The sequence below is a fragment of the Centruroides vittatus genome, unplaced genomic scaffold, assembly GCF_030686945.1.
Source record: "Centruroides vittatus isolate TY-2023 unplaced genomic scaffold, ASM3068694v2 contig_784, whole genome shotgun sequence".
NCBI classification, from domain to species: domain Eukaryota; kingdom Metazoa; phylum Arthropoda; class Arachnida; order Scorpiones; family Buthidae; genus Centruroides; species Centruroides vittatus.
In genome coordinates, this window is record NW_027122505.1 from 476,511 (window position 1) to 493,198 (window position 16,688).

Genomic DNA, 16,688 nt, shown 5'->3' on the forward strand with positions numbered 1-16,688 from the left:
CAACTGTAAAAAGTCATTAATTGCTATTTTACTTAATAGACCTTGTAAGGTTCAATTTGTTATTTTTAAATAAATATTTTTTAAAAATTTATTATAATTTTTTTGATCGCTTTCTTTTCTTGAATTACTTATGGCAACATCGTCAAAGGGGCACATCCACAGCACAGACAAAGGATACCAACACCCAGAACAAACAAACAAGGCTCCCTGTCATCTTCAACCAATATGTTAAAGAAATATATGGAGAAATAGCCAAGAAACAATTACAAATAATCCATAGAAGAGGCCCCACCATAGCAGACAGAAACGGGAAAGACCCAAATCTCAACAGAATGTACAGCATACATTCTATCCCTCTAGTGGATAACAGATGGCAAAAAGAACTCATCTATATTGGTTCTACTAAGTGCTCGTTAAAGACCAGATTAACAAAACACCAAGCTGACCTACAACACGGAAGGCTCACTACAACCCTAAGTATTTATGCAACAGACTAGGACATTGAGGCGGAACTCGACAAAGCCAAAATCATCACAACCACACCCCACCCTGAGCGCATAAAATGGTTAGAAGCTATGGCTATTTATAAAATGAGCCATAAAAATACATGCATCAACCAAAAAGAAGAGATCAACCTATCACCAGCCTAGCAACTCCTGCTAGACAAGTATCTGTAATAATTTGACACCTGCGCACAATTGTGCATGTCCATCGAAGCGGAATTCGGCAAACTTTTCAATTTGAAATTTTTCTCTTATTCTACTTTTTCTGAAGTGTTCCATTTCCACCTGAAGAAGAACTTCATAAAGTTCGAAAACATTTGTGGGACGATTTTTTATACGATACACGCCGGTAAAGGTTCGATTTTTGATTGTAAGTGAATTACTTATGTTATTAGATTTTTCTGTAGGGTATATGTTAAAAAATCTTCATCATTTACTAGTTTGTTCTGTATATAGCTATAAGTAACTTTTTGATGATTTATTATAAGATAATCATCATGCAGTTTTAATTGTATTCCTTGTTTTTTTAGGTCAATATAGTATGGTATAAGTAACTTTCTTCTTTTGTGGGAATTTTTTACTAGGTCTGTTGAGATATTTATATTTTGCCATTCTCCTAGCGATTTATTTCAGCTTGTTAAAAGCTGCTAGGATATTGTTTCTTAGCTGTTCCGATTTCAATCCTATACATTTAATATTAACATTAGAGTTGAGTATTGAATAGATAAATTTTATATCTTCGAATTCATTGCATATTATTTTTAAAGAATTTGAGAAAAAAAAAATTGATAATTCTTTTTGAGTAATTTCTTTTAGCATCTTTGAATAGTTGTATATTATTATATTATTATTATTCATAATATTAGTCAGAGAATCAAGCTTATATCGAGTTAATTCCTTATAAAGCCATAGTTTAGTTAATTCAGATTGAATTTTTTCATTTCTTTCATTAGCCAGTTGTAATTGTCTTTAAAGTTTTTTATTTCGCTTTGAATTATATTAATTTCTTCTCAAATTAGTAAAAATTGACCCATCAGTTTATCATTACTGGTGGTGATTAGATCGACTATTTTTAACCATAAGTCTGTTGTTGAGATGTCTGTAGATTCTGTTGGTAATAGTTCTAGCAAGGAGTTTTAAGTTTCTCACTTGTTGGTTCTGTTCTTCTAACTTCTGTATATTCGGTAATAAGATTTGTTTCTGATTCCAATGATTTTGCATTATTAGTTGGTAGTTTTTGATGTTTAGGGGGGTCTTCCTATCCTTATTAGAGATTTCTGCAGAGGTCCTGGATTTGGTTCTATTCCAGAGATTAGCAGCAACAATAGTATTAACTTATTATTAACCATATTAATCAAATATAACTTAGCACTTTTCATCTATTAGTAATTACGCAAACTTTGTAGGTTGAAATGAAATTGACGCCAACAGTAATGAAGATAGGAGTGCCCCACAATGATTTATTATTGCTTTTAAATTAAACAACAATTACACATCATTAAAAATGAGGTACATATTTGAACTGTTTTGGTTTTATTATTTATTTACAGTAGATAATATTAATATTCTAAAAAGTGTGTTTAAAATTTACTAAGATTTCAATTGAACTTTGTAGTTGAATTAATCATTCACAATCTCCTTACTATCTAAAAGAAAAAAATATATTTCTTTTATTCATTATTCAGACATGAAGAATATAAAATCTGATGCATTCAGCTCTCAACAAAAAATAACTATTATATCTAGAATCTTTCTAAATTATATTAACAATTTCTAAAAATAATACAATATTTCAATAAATGTAATAATGAAAATTTTGTTACAATATTCATTTCAGAGTCAGTATACAAGTACTGTTGCTTGTGTAATTTTTAAAACTATTATACTTTGGTTTTTAATTTATTATCTTAGACTATTTGGTAAATCATTCTCCTCCTACAATATACACTGTACATTATAAAAATGCAATTTTTAAGGTAAATTATATATATGTAACAACAAATTCATCTTCTAAGATACAACTACAACTTAGATTCTATACATATATCCTTTTCTCTCGACTTCCTCTTTCTACTCATTTTTTTGTCTTGTCTTTCTTTACAGGTGTTCCAGCTTTATGTTCCTTCTCCCAGCAAGGTTTTAGGCATTAATAAGAGGCTTATTAACTAAACATCCCATATTCTATATATATATTTTTTATATATTATTTTAAAATAAAGGGTGGGAAAAAAAGTCGCTTAACACCCCTGCTACAGAATATAAAATATAACCAAGTTAATCCACTCATGTCAAGAACACATTAGACGAACAGGGAAACAGACTGATGTGTGTTACACACAAGGCTGCCATCTTGATGATGGCCACATTGAATGCAACTACAAAAATGTAAATGGGGAGGGAGTAGTAAAGATCTAAGATCTAAGCTGCTCCAGTTGCCTACAGCGTCAGTGAAGATCTTTACAAATACCCGACTCAAGTTGGTTCTTCGACTCGAGAAATGTTCTTATGTTGGTTCGTAGAAAAGCACACCTCCACACTCAAATTATATACTATTTACAGTTTATTTACAAATTCAGAATGTAGATTACACAAGTTAGAAATATAGTATGTGCAGGATGATGACACGAGGTACATTAAACAACAGGTTGTCCTCTTCTGGGATTACGAAATTCTGGAGAAGCCTAGTCACCTGATGGAGTCGACTCAACTGTGTGGTCCATTCTCGTCTCTACACTACCCATCCCAGAGAATTCTCTAAGAGGAGGGACACTCTCTCTAAGCTCTGCAGGTTGTCCAAGTGTTAGAGACTCCCATGTCCAGTTTCTTGCCCTGCTCTCCTCCTCTCTCCATCGTCCTGTTATTTGACTTATTTGGCAGAAACTTCCAATCAATCACAATCCTTCCTTTCATCTGAAGCTTTCCAGGACGTTGGCGGAGGACCGCTGAGTCAAGCTCACAATCACATCTCGCTTTTGTTTACATTTTCTTATGTTTTTTTTTCTCTAATAGTTTAACATATGGCAAATGGTCTTTCGCCTGACTGCTCCCTTTGTTCTCCCTCCTGTTTACAAATAAACAACACAGGTGGGGGTAATTTACAAGGCCATGTGACTTTTGACCTTACTCTGTGAAGAGACAACCTTTACAGGAGTCATGTGATAGATCATTTAGGGTCAGAATTTCACAAGGAATTGATTGTTGAAAAATTTTATTGACCTATCTCAAACAGTTAGAATTATGGACATTGATGTGTGTTGGAATTATGATGTGCTCACAATATACATTCTTTGGGTGCATTCTATATTCTGTAGAAGGGGTGTTAAGTAACTTTCTTTCCCACCCTGTATAATATGTATTAAATTAGCCTTTTAATATAAATTCAATTTACTTTAATATAATTTTAAAAAAAGGTTTATTATACACTAAAATATTTTAAGATGATACAAAGAGAAGTAAAAACTATAATTTGTGCAATTTTTAAACTTATCTACACTTCAAATTAGTTTACAGCTTGAAAATATTTAAAGCAAGAATTATCATATCTTATAGTTGAATGTTCTATTTTTACAATATAAAAATTACAACCTTAGGCCAGAAACACACATTCGTAAAATTTGGCATAAAATCTAGCATGAAATAACCAACGATCACCTTAAATATCTGGCTAAAAACTGGCTAGTCCCGCCCGGATCAGTTCTTTAAATTCCAGAAGGTTTTAAATTTATTTAAATTATAATTATTAATTTAGTTAAGAGATGGCACCTAACATCTACCTCTAATGTCAAATTACTTTATATCAATCATTTAATTAGCCAGTTTTTAGACCGATATTTAAGGCAATCATTGGTTATTTCATATATGCATCAGGCTTTGAGTTGTTATTATAAAGATCAACAACTGCCGAATTATCGGGCTAGCAAATGGCTATAGTAATATTAATAATTAAAGTTAATTTGCTACTAGAGTTAGGCGTTAGGTGCCATCTCTTGCTAAATTTAATAATTAGAATTTTAATTAAATAATTTAAATAAATTTAGGCCTAACTGGAAGAAAAGAATCGGCCTGAAGCGGGATACGAACCCGCAACTTCTGCTATCCGTGCAGACACGTTACCAGTTACGCTACCCGGACCTTCGCTCCGATCTTCCCTTCCAGTTGATATAAGATTACCATACCACCATCGACGGTCATTACAATGCCGGCTGGGGACACATTAATTGCCCACGTCCTCCCAAAGGCACTCAACCGGCCATCGCAAACCCCGGCAAGGCATATATATATATATATATAAATAAACAACAACTAACCTGTTACATATAAAGATCAACAACTGCCGAATTATCGGGCTAGCAAATGGCTATAGTAATATTAATAATTAAAGTAATCTTATATCAACTGGACTTATATCAACTGGTAATCTTATATCAACTGGAAGGGAAGATCGGAGCAAAGGTCCGGGTAGCGTAACTGGTAACGTGTCTGCACGGATAGCAGAAGTTGCGGGTTCGTATCCCGCTTCGGGCCGATTCTTTTCTTCCAGTTAGGCCTAAATTTATTTAAATTATTTAATTAAAATTCTAATTATTAAATTTAGCAAGAGATGGCACCTAACGCCTAACTCTAGTAGCAAATTAACTTTAATTATTAATATTACTATAGCCATTTGCTAGCCCGATAATTCAGCAGTTGTTGATCTTTATATGTAATGGGTTAGTTGTTGTTTATTTATATATATATATACGCCTTGCCGTTGTTATTATATATGTAAAATCTAGTATAAAACAGAAAGTGTAAAAATTTTTCTGAAATTTTGGCTGAAACATAACTGAAAAAAGAGTAGAGCATGTCTCTACTTTTTACACTGTAAAATTTTTATGCCAAAATTCCTCCAATAAAGAGGTCTTTTTTGTGATGTCAGAGTAGACACATGGTTTTTATTCTAACAATGGTGGCAATGAGGGTTAACCCTACAATTGTGACAATCTCGAAAAAACAAAAAATTAATGAAATAGAGGAGTTTATTGAATCCGTTCAACCACATCAGTGTCATGTATAAAGACACTGTATTTAAACAACATTTATGGATAGCCGGCTATAGCTGCAAAATTTCAAACAACAGGTAGGTCTAGAAGAATTGATATATAGTATTTAGATCACATGTTTTTTATTTGAATTTGGAATACAAGTCTATTAATTTAAATTTTCTATATTATAGCAGAGGAAGCAGAGAAAAAATGGAAGGTACAAAGGGATAGATATATGAGAGGAAAAAATTAATAAAATTAGCACTGTTAGTGGCAGTGGTGTTTCCTATTCGGCCAGAATTTTTACATATGTGTGTTCTGGCATAAAAGCATAAAACAGAAAACTGAAAGCTGATTCAGTTTTCTGCCACACAATTTTATGCATGTGTGTTTTTGGCCTTACTATTTCCAGCAGATAATTCCAGCTGTACTAATGTTTCTACTCCCTTGGGAGTCGAAAATGTTAATGCAGGACTAAAATTATCTGCTGGAAATAGCAAGTAAGGTTATAATTTTTATACTGTAAACTGAGGTTCTAGCTTGAACATTTGAAATCTATTTTTATTTTGTTTCTCACATAAGTATATTTTCTAACAATAATTCTGACAGTTTATATCGCCAAAAACCTAACACAAAGTCCCCTTTAGTGACTATTGAAAAAAAAAGCTAATCCTGATTTAATTATTGGTAATGATTGTTAAATTAGTAGTTTTAATAATAATTAATAAAGGCTCTATTTTTTAACCTCTGAATTATTATTCAGTTTACTTATGTTTGTTCAACTTCAAATATATCAAGAGGATTGAAAAATATTCTGGTTTTAGACAAGTAAAAAGTTTCGGTGCAAAATCAGTAACAGTGAAAAAAAAAATATAATAATTAACTAGAGTTTGAAACAGATGTTTACATTACAATGATATAAAACCAAGAAAAATTACTTTTTCCTTCTTATAACAACCTAATTCTAGTTTTTACAATAAAAACAAACTACTACTGTGTTCTTTATTCTCTCATCTTTATACTCTAGGCAATTCCAATAATCTCTAAATCCCACACTTTTAAAAGAAAGAATTTCCATGCAGGAAATAACATTTTGAATAGACAGTAGAATGTTCATTTCATATAAAGATTCCTACAGACCCATTAACTTTGTTAAACTAATAAAATATGCATATCTTTAATAAGAAAACTTTATATATAAAAATAATTGTGTAAAAGTATTCAACATGTAATGTTCATTCAAGAGAATCTTACAAACAAAATGCAGAATACATGTATAAATAATGATAAAGCACTACTAACACTTGGCTAAATTTCAGCAGTAATTTATCATCATTTTTGCACTTAGTCAACCTATGAAAGAAGAAAAAAAGCTATTCTCTGCTACAATGCATGATTCATCATAGTTAATCAGATAAAAAACAAAACACACTTAAAATTTTACAATAATTTATATACTGATAACAAATGAAATAATTCAAAATATATACTATAAAATATTAGACAGTCTAATAATATGTATATTTATATATTTATATAAAATGAATATAATAAATCCAATAAAAGTTTGATTACATCAATTATTTACATTTTATTTTTCTGTAAAATTTAAACACTAAATTATAGTATACATGTTACCAAGTGAAAATATAACATAATAAAACTCTAATTTAGAAATTTTATATATTATTTGACTTTTTTTTATATTCTACATATGAAAGAATAAACATACAGAATAATAGAAAATGATTATATTTAAAGTTTGATGCTAACTCCAGAGAGAAATCTTATAAATTATTAATTTAATAGAACTCTACAGATAAGAATTCATTGAGTTATTATTGTGGTTAATACATAGTATCAGAATTCATCTATTACTAATCTATTACTCTTAATCTATTACTAATAAGGTTAAAATCATTTTTAAAAAAATTATAAACTAAACATATTCTAAGTGGAGTGTTACTGAACTTTTATATAATTCAAAATTTGAATTATATAATTATCAATATTATTATTATTTTAATATATAGCCTATAAATATTAAAGTTAATATTAGGTTATTATAAAAAGCAATATTTCATATAGTAAGCATGTTACATTGCCAATCAATATACATCAAATTTTAAAAAAAATAAAGTAATCTGATTAAAATAATTAAATTGTCATTTATGATGAATAACTCCTTCAAAGTTTCATGCAAAAGAGAATATTTTTTTATAAATATTGCTGCTAACTATATCTGGAAGTAATTCCTTTTGGCACAACTGATGAAAAAATATTATCCAGGACCATTGTTACTGGAGTTACAAAGATGTCATTCAGCAACATTCCATTTAAACATTTCTTCCAGAAATGCAAGTTTAATTTTAAAGATACGAACTTATCACTTTTGTAAATCCAAATATTGTTATTTCAAAAGAAATTTCAACATTAAAATTCTGTACGTAAAACTTTTACAAAAAATAAAATAAATCAAAAACTTTCTAATCATGAAAATAATTTTTAATATAGAACTTTACTATATTACAATAATATTACATTATTTTTATAAAAATGAAGAAATTATCTAAATTAAAAAAATAAAATAAAAAACACTATTATAGCGGATAATTCGTAGCTGTTCTTTAAAAAATGTTCATGTTCATCTCTATTCTACTGTACTAATATCTAAATTTTAATATGCTGATAAATTGTTCAAAAATTTTTAACTTATAATTTCAAACGTAGCAAAAAAAATTATGTATAATTTAAAAAAATTAGAATAATTTATGAATAATTTAAAATTTATTTTTTCTTTTAAATAAACTTATACTTTTTAATAATTATCTAACAAATAAATAATTATTACAGCACATCTAATTTATATAAAGGTAATAATGATAATATACAAAATAAATTTTAAAAATTTGTTCTACTGGAGAATATTTTAGTTACTTTTACATATTAAGGAAAAGAAGTTAGTGAAAATAGCTAAAAAAATTGCCTGAAGACAAATTTAAAATAAAACAATTGACTTTGACAATCTTGAATTGTTTAAATTCCATAGTATTGTATGCAATATTAATAATTGCTTTACTTTTTGGTAACTAAATCTTTTGTAATTAAATGTTTTCAATCCTTTATTGATTATCAGCTTTACATTTCATGAAAAACTGATAATCCAATAAAGAAAGAGCAATATTTTTTTAAAATTTTTATATGTAGTAGCAGTCACTTTACTTTTCTGCATTTATCTCAAAATCTCCCTCTTCCATCATATGAATTATGACTGTAATATTAAATGATAATTCTGCATTCTCATTTCTATATAACTTAATTTAATTCTGATAAAGATTAATACATTTAATATGACAAAAAATTTTAATACTTGTCATTAAAATATTTAAAAAGACAGAAAAATATGTTCTTTTTCTAAACTGTTTCCTATTCCAATTAGTTATATATTTATAGACATACAAAACAGATCCTTCAACGTTTGTTTGTTTGGTTAAGTTAAGACAATGCAACACTTGGGTAACCTGCCTAGGGGGGGATGCCTTCTGGGAGATCTTTTTAAGAGTAACTGGCCCCTATTCAGGTGTTACAGACACGGAGAGAACCCGGAAAACACCACGTAGCCAGCCTGTCCTGGTGAGGTGCGAACCCATGATTGAACTCCCAGTGTTCAAGAAATGAAACTGCTTGGCTACGGTGGACTGCAGCTCCTTCGAAAATGAGTCATCTCATGCAGAAACTGAATGATATAAGAATATTCCAATTTGTTATAAGCAGAAGATGGCTTAAAATAAACTATAAACCTTATTCAATAAACTTTTATTTGACTAAACAGCATCTTAATTCTGAAAAATATTTGTTCTAAAACTTCATTCTAGATATTGTTGATTTAAAACTGAAATCCTAGATGATTTGCTCTGTTACAAAATTCATAATATTTAATTTTTTCTATTGCAAACGAGCCATATCAGGTTTTATTTTTTACAGAGGATATAATTATAATCCAAAGTTCTGTTTTTAATAGAATTCAATACACACATACATATAGATAAAAGATGCTTGCTGTATAATTCACTCAGAGAATTATATCTTAATAAAATGCAATGTAGTTTGTTGATAATTGGCAACAAATTTCATTGTTGACTGCATATCATCTGTATAGTCATATGTCAGGAATATCAATTTTTGCATTTATTTTTTATAACTTGCTGTACAAAATGCATATAATTATAAAATCTTAAGGTTTTAAATAAAACTTTTATTATTTTGTAAATTCTATTTCTTAAATAGTTAAAAATTTCTCAGAAGAAGCCTTCTAGATTTATTTAAAGGATTAGTAAATTCATCAATTATTAATATCTTCCAAACTGACTAGAATTTGTAAATAACCATCAATCAAACTATACAACAGGATTCTTGGTTTGAGTTGGAGTTTGTGGCACAAGGGCCTAGACAGGATTCTTATTAGGCTACAATACTAACTAGTACGTAATTTAGACTAGAGACAGGTGGTTAAGCTGCCATCTTGTGTTCAATTTTCTCCCAGAAAATGCTAAATTAATTTTATTTCTAATTATTAAATTTAACATGAGGTGACAACTGTCTATCTCTAGTCCAAATTACTTAGCATATTAATAATTAATTAGCCTTATTATAGCCCAATAAGAAACTGACTATATTGTTTGATTATTAATATATATCAGGTTCGGTTTTATATGCGAGTGAATAAGCAACAAGACACGTAATATTTTTTTTACCTTCGAAATTGATTCAAATAAAATATTAATTAATTTTTCTTATCTTTTATAATTCACTGACTATATATTGAAAGAAAAAAGATAAAAATTTCAGTTTTGAATAATTGTTAAATCTTAGTCTTTATCTTGACTTCAATTGACAAAACATCACTTAATTAATCATCAATTGCCAACTAATTTATAAATTAAGAAATGATTTGAAAAAGACCTGACAGCAGAGAACTGATTGAATTAAAGTGTAACATGTCTAGTCAGTATTTTTCTAAATTTAACTGTCTCTTTACATAATTAGTTTTTGACATAAAAAAATTATTTTACATTAAATGTAAATTTAATTTAATTATTCAAAAATTACCATTTTGAATATTTCATATACAAGAATAAAAGCAAACTACATATAAGTAATTGACTCTATTTAGTGAAGATCATAGATAAACATAGAACATTGAATATTAAATAAAAATGAGTCAACTAACTTGTGGCATTAATTATTAAAACAAAATTTAAATGTAACCTTTCCACATACTCAATTATATCATCTTTAAAAATTACAAAAAACAGAATGGCAACATTAAAAATATTCAAAAAAAGGTCAAGTTACGAAGAGTATCTTAAACAAAAGAATAAATATTTAATAATATTAAAAAGTTTTAATTAAAAAATAGTACAAAATATAAAATTAGCATGCATATTATGTTGTTGTTATAAATATGGTGACTAGCAGAAATGCCAGAAAAGGTTGTAAATTACAATAATTGACTACAGGAATTTCTCAGTATTATTTGATTTGCCTAATTCTAAGTAACTTCGTATAAAAAGACAATTCAAATAGTATTCAGAAATATCTATAACAAGTCTTTCTTACAATTACAACATTGCATTCATTATTATACTTTACAAACTTTTCAAGGTTTTTTTTTTTATTTTCCCTGCCCCCCTTTGTCAGGAAAATCCACATTGTCATTATTCATATATTTATTTTGCAGTTTCGTATTACATTTTTGTTAAATTTCCTAAATTTCACAAAATGTTTGTAGTTCATTTTAATAACATATTAATTGTAATTACTTTTAATTTTATCTTAGTGATTAAAACAAATAAATAAACTATCTTATTTTGGTTTCATTGTATTGATTATAATTTATGTCTTAAAAAATATATATGCAAATAATTTCATCAGTCTTCTGTATACAAGTATTTCTATTTGAATTCAATATATATAATCAATTTAGATTGACTTTGCAATAAAAATTGATTTTTATACTTTTATATAGAATATACAAATCAAGACTTTCACAAAAATTTTTCAAATTATTTTTAATTTCTATTAGGCTTTCTTTGTTTTCAAATAAAGTAATTTGAAGAACTAGGTTACAACAAATAAGTAATATAAAGAGAAAACAACACCTTTCTTAAATTCCAGCAAACGTTTAACTATATAAGAACGTTTTCAACTGATTCCATCAGTCTTCTTCAGTTACTCGAACAAAAAAAGAAGAAAGAACCAAATTCAAATTTGAATTTGGTTCTTTCTTCTTTTTTTGTTCGAGTAACTGAAGAAGACTGATGGAATCAGTTGAAAACGTTCTTATATAGTTAAACGTTTGCTGGAATTTAAGAAAGGTGTTGTTTTCTCTTTATTATACCAGTTCCAGTAGGTTCGTTATTCAATTTTAATAAGTAATATGTGTTTTAGAACTAATATCTTAATTTATATTAAAAAAAAATCAATACAAATCAATTATGTATATACAGTAGAGCTTCGATTATCCGACTTAATTGGGGACTGGGGTTGGTCAATAACCGAAAAGTATGAAAAAATACATTATTAGTATAGTGTATTAGGCCTAGTTTAAATACTAGACTCCCTTTCATGGTCGAGCCAGTGCTGCCAGCTAAAACATGCAAAAATTTAACAAAAATAAAATTAAAGTAGCCAAGACGTAACCAAATATTGTAGTGCCACATCACTAGCGGACATTTGAATTTGCCGACTAGAACGCGGTCGGTTAATCGGGGGTCGGATAATCGATGCTCTACTGTATATAAAATTTATTGCAATACATTATATTTTCTTATTTTTTGTAGCATGTATCATTTCTTTATTCTGTCCTTTATTTGAGTCTGATAGCAAAATAGTGATTTATATCATTTCTGGACTTTAGAAATCCAAACTGGTACATGAAAAAATATTGAATTATTGTTGATAAATTAAGAAAAATCAATATAATATCAGTAATTATAATTTAAAGTTGTTATAACTATCGTATAAAAAACGAAAGTTATTAATCAATACAGTTCATTGAATTTTTGAATTGCCATAATCTTCTTATATTCTGGTATTGATTATTCACTTAATCATTATAAAATAAGCTTTGAAAAGATATTGTTTTAAGCTGGTTAGCGATTCTTTCTTAGATTAATCGCAATGTAAAACTATGCATTTAAAATTATTTGATTTAATTAGTCAAAGAAGTAAAGCAATATTTTTTAATACTACATTAAATATTTGAATGTTTTTACTAATTATTTTCACCATTCAAAATTTTATTTCATTTATTTTAGAAATTAATGTTATATTCTTTCTTTTGTTACTGATTACATTATTTGTCTACAAAAGGAATTGTGGTTACATACCAAATGCAGTATCAGTTAAAATATGTGATAACATAGATAAATACAAAAACAAACATACTTTTATACAGCCAATTGGATGAATTAGTTTTCAACAGTGCAGATTTATTTGTTAAATAGAATAGAGGAGAAATATTTAAAACTTCTTCATTAATTCTGCTTTTTATCTATCAGAATTATTGATAATTATTAATTCTGTACATAAAAATTATTAAGTAATAGTAATATAAATTTTATTTGTTTTGCATATTTATTGAATTAATTCTGCATAATAATAATAATAAAATATATGATTTTGATTTTTTTTAATACGGAACAATTACCACTTTTAACTTTGTTGGTTTGGGGAGTGTAGTACAGTACAAGGGCCTTGGTAGGCCAAAAAGTACCAGGTTTAGACATTTGGTTTTACTATTTTTAAACACTGGATTATGTTCCGTACAGGCCCACATTACATGATTTCAATCAAAGTATCAATTGTAAACTTTCACTAAAATCAGTTTTAAAAAATTAGGAGTAATGTATTTTGTAATAATTATGTGAACAATCACCTCCAAAACTGTACGAGGTTTGTAGAAACCAATCATAATTCAATATATCGTTATTTTTTTTTTTTTTTTAATTTCTTCCCCAACAATAAACAAAATTCACATGTATTCAAAATGGAAACGAAGGACGACTTATCTGATTCTATTCTAAATACTACAAATAAAACAGGTCAGAAATACCTTTACTATAAGATAAAACCTGTTTTAGAACATCAAATATTCCTAATTGTAAACGTTATTAATTACGACAAGGAAATAAACGTACTGTACAGTATAAACCGCTGGAGTTACATTTCTACCACTTGAACTTACCATCGGTCGTGAGAAAATCGTCGTTTATACGCAACTTATCAGCTTCTTCTCTATAAATGACCTCATATAAGAGATGACAACGTTTTCTACCTCGTTTAGCCCAACAAAATAACTGATGAAGCGAAGATACAAATATTTTAACAGGACTCATTTGCTTTAACTTCTCCATACTGCAAGCACTGCTAACTCTCAGTGTGTGAGAGTGGTTTCAATCACAACTGCCAATCTCGACGCCCATTTCCAGGAACAATCACCTTCGAGCTAAGATCGCAAATGCCTTCTAAAACCACTAAACTCAAAAGATTTACACTGCTTTTAAAACATCAATCAACACTACAAGTCTTACTTTATAGTAAATGTAAACTACCAGTTATTCAGTGTTATATCAGAATATATATATATATATATATATTTCTTTATTCACTTCATACGAAGAATGAGTATTCGAAATTAACTAATTTGCCATTTAAGATCGAAATAAAAACGCATTTAGCAAAACGGGATAGTTTTCCAACTGTGTCATGTCAAATGCCAACACGTGCTAGGGTTACACGTCAAGGTCACATCATTCAAAAATAGACTCGAGTAGTTAGTTTAGCATTGAAAAAATACGCAAATCACACACTTGTGTGTGTATAAAAATCAAAAATCTGTTATCAAAACAGATTATTTTATTTTTAAATCTTATCAAATATTTTTTTTTGTATTTTCATGTGACCTCTAAATGCTCCATAATACGATTAAATCGCCTTAAATATAGCCTATCTATATCCTAAATTATGATAATTGCCATAATAAGCGTTTACATTAATATTATAAGCCATTATAATCTGATAATAGAAGCCTCCAAGCTGTTAAATTAAACAAAATTTAATTATCAGATTGTTGTAATTATCTTTGTGATTGATTACGAATAATCGTTCAATTTTAACATGCAAAATATTGTAACTGTTAAATACAATAAATCCTCAAAATTACTATTCAGATAATGAAATTAAATGAAGCGATGGAAATGATAGCGACGATTAACCAGTAAAAAAATTGGAATTGGTGACGGATTTCTAGATATGTCAATCATGATAACTGATATACTAGATAATTATAGACAATAAGTGCACTGCGGAAAGATAATCGATGGAAGAAATAAAACAGAACATGATATATTGATACAGGATGTAAGTGTAAGCTTACAAATCTGCAGAGAAGAGAATCTCATACGAAGAGGATATGATTACAATTATCTCGGCTCTTATCCAATTATTTTTGTTCTTGAAATTTATATATCCTATAATAGCAATAATACATATCTATATATCGCATATCTAAATGCAGGCCTTCTGAATTCACCAACTTAATAAATTATTCCAAGAATTTATTTGGTACTTAAAAAAAAAAACGCATCAATAATGTATATAGAACATCACAAAATATAGGTAGATAATTAAATTAACAAATAGGTTATTTTAAACCTGTTATTTTTGAAACATAATACTCTTATATTGTGATTTGTATAACACTATTACAGAATAACGAGTCCAAAAAACTTATATTTATTAATTGCATGATTCCAACACCATTATAAAATTGTTTATTCGCCTAAATAAAACAAGTTATTATTGTAATAAAGAAAACTACTATCCGAAATATTTACCACACAAACAAACCTATAATTTAATTTATGCAGAAGCTATTTCTACCAATTTGCTGCAAATAATAAGGCAACCGAATTTGACAACGTTACCTACCACCAATTTATAAACCCAATACTTTATTTACAAATATTTTGGTTTATGCCCTTAAATAACATATTTTATAAAGGCTATGTTATTCTAACTCTAAAAGGCTATTTATTTACCAATTTTCTGCGAGTTTAAAATTTCTGATTAATTTTTTATAAAAGCATATTCGTCGCTATAAAACAAATTATATAAAATACAGTATATTAAATATGAATTATGTGCAAAGTTTTTGTAAAATTTTATAAAATTTGTACGGTGAATAATTTTTTTTTCTACATCTTATCCTTACAATTAGACAGTGTCATACCTTTATAATAATATAACTTATTCATAAATACAAAAAAATTACTCTTAAAAACAGATTGCATTTGTTCTAGTTTGAAAAGTTGCAAGTAAAGTTAGTATATTAAAAATACTAGACTTTATATATTTTATAATATAATCATATAGATGTGTTAATTGGTAAAATATATTAAATATACTAAAACCTTTGAATTAAGTCAACACGAATCTATATAAAAACTTTATAGATGGAGGTCTGTAAGAAAACATACACCGGATCTACTTGATGGTAACTCGATCTAATTATCTTCCTGACCAACAACTGTTCGAAGTACATTTAATATAAGATTTTATTAAAACACAGCATCGACTTCCGATCGGAACGTTAAAAGTAATGAAAATCTTCCATCAAAAAATACGCCCAAGTAATCAAGAGTTGATATACTGGTTACTAATAGCGATAAAAGATAAGACGATCGCAGGAGGTACAAATATAAAAAGATTTATTACAGTTAAGATAGATACAATTTTAAAAAAGGAGGAAAGATTCCGTTATAGATGACGATAATAAAAAAAGAACTCATTAGTGATAAAAATTACAAAATCTGTCACGTAAAATAAGCCTCGAGATAAAATTACAACAACGCGATATGTGATTATTATTTATATTTAAAATTACAAATGTTGATTATATGTAAAAGATAATAATCTTGCATATTCAATGTGCCAAATGGTGCAACGACATTTAAAACCTATAAAAATAAACTTCCTCGTATAATATGAAATAATAAGCAAAAACGCGACAAAATCGTCGAATAACTGTAAAAAAAAAAAATACAGGTAAATCTAAATATAGTGTAATAACAGATAAATTTTCCCTTATCTTCAAAAT

The 16,688-nt window shown here is 27.8% G+C and overlaps 1 protein-coding gene across 7 annotated transcripts in view; it reads right to left on the reverse strand.

Moving 5' to 3' along the window:
• The window catches only part of LOC136981616 (membrane-associated guanylate kinase, WW and PDZ domain-containing protein 1-like), a 99,813-nt gene that overhangs the window by 75,605 nt on the left and 7,520 nt on the right, over positions 1-16,688 (reverse strand). The window contains exon 1 of one of the 7 annotated variants that reach the window (XM_067277942.1): positions 13,776-13,961. The exons of the other annotated variants lie outside the window; for them this stretch is intronic. Within the exon in view, the coding sequence (XP_067134043.1) occupies positions 13,776-13,944 (169 nt within the window). The 5' untranslated portion in view covers positions 13,945-13,961. Of the gene's footprint in view, positions 1-13,775; positions 13,962-16,688 lie in introns of those variants that run through there. 7 annotated transcript variants of the gene reach the window in all.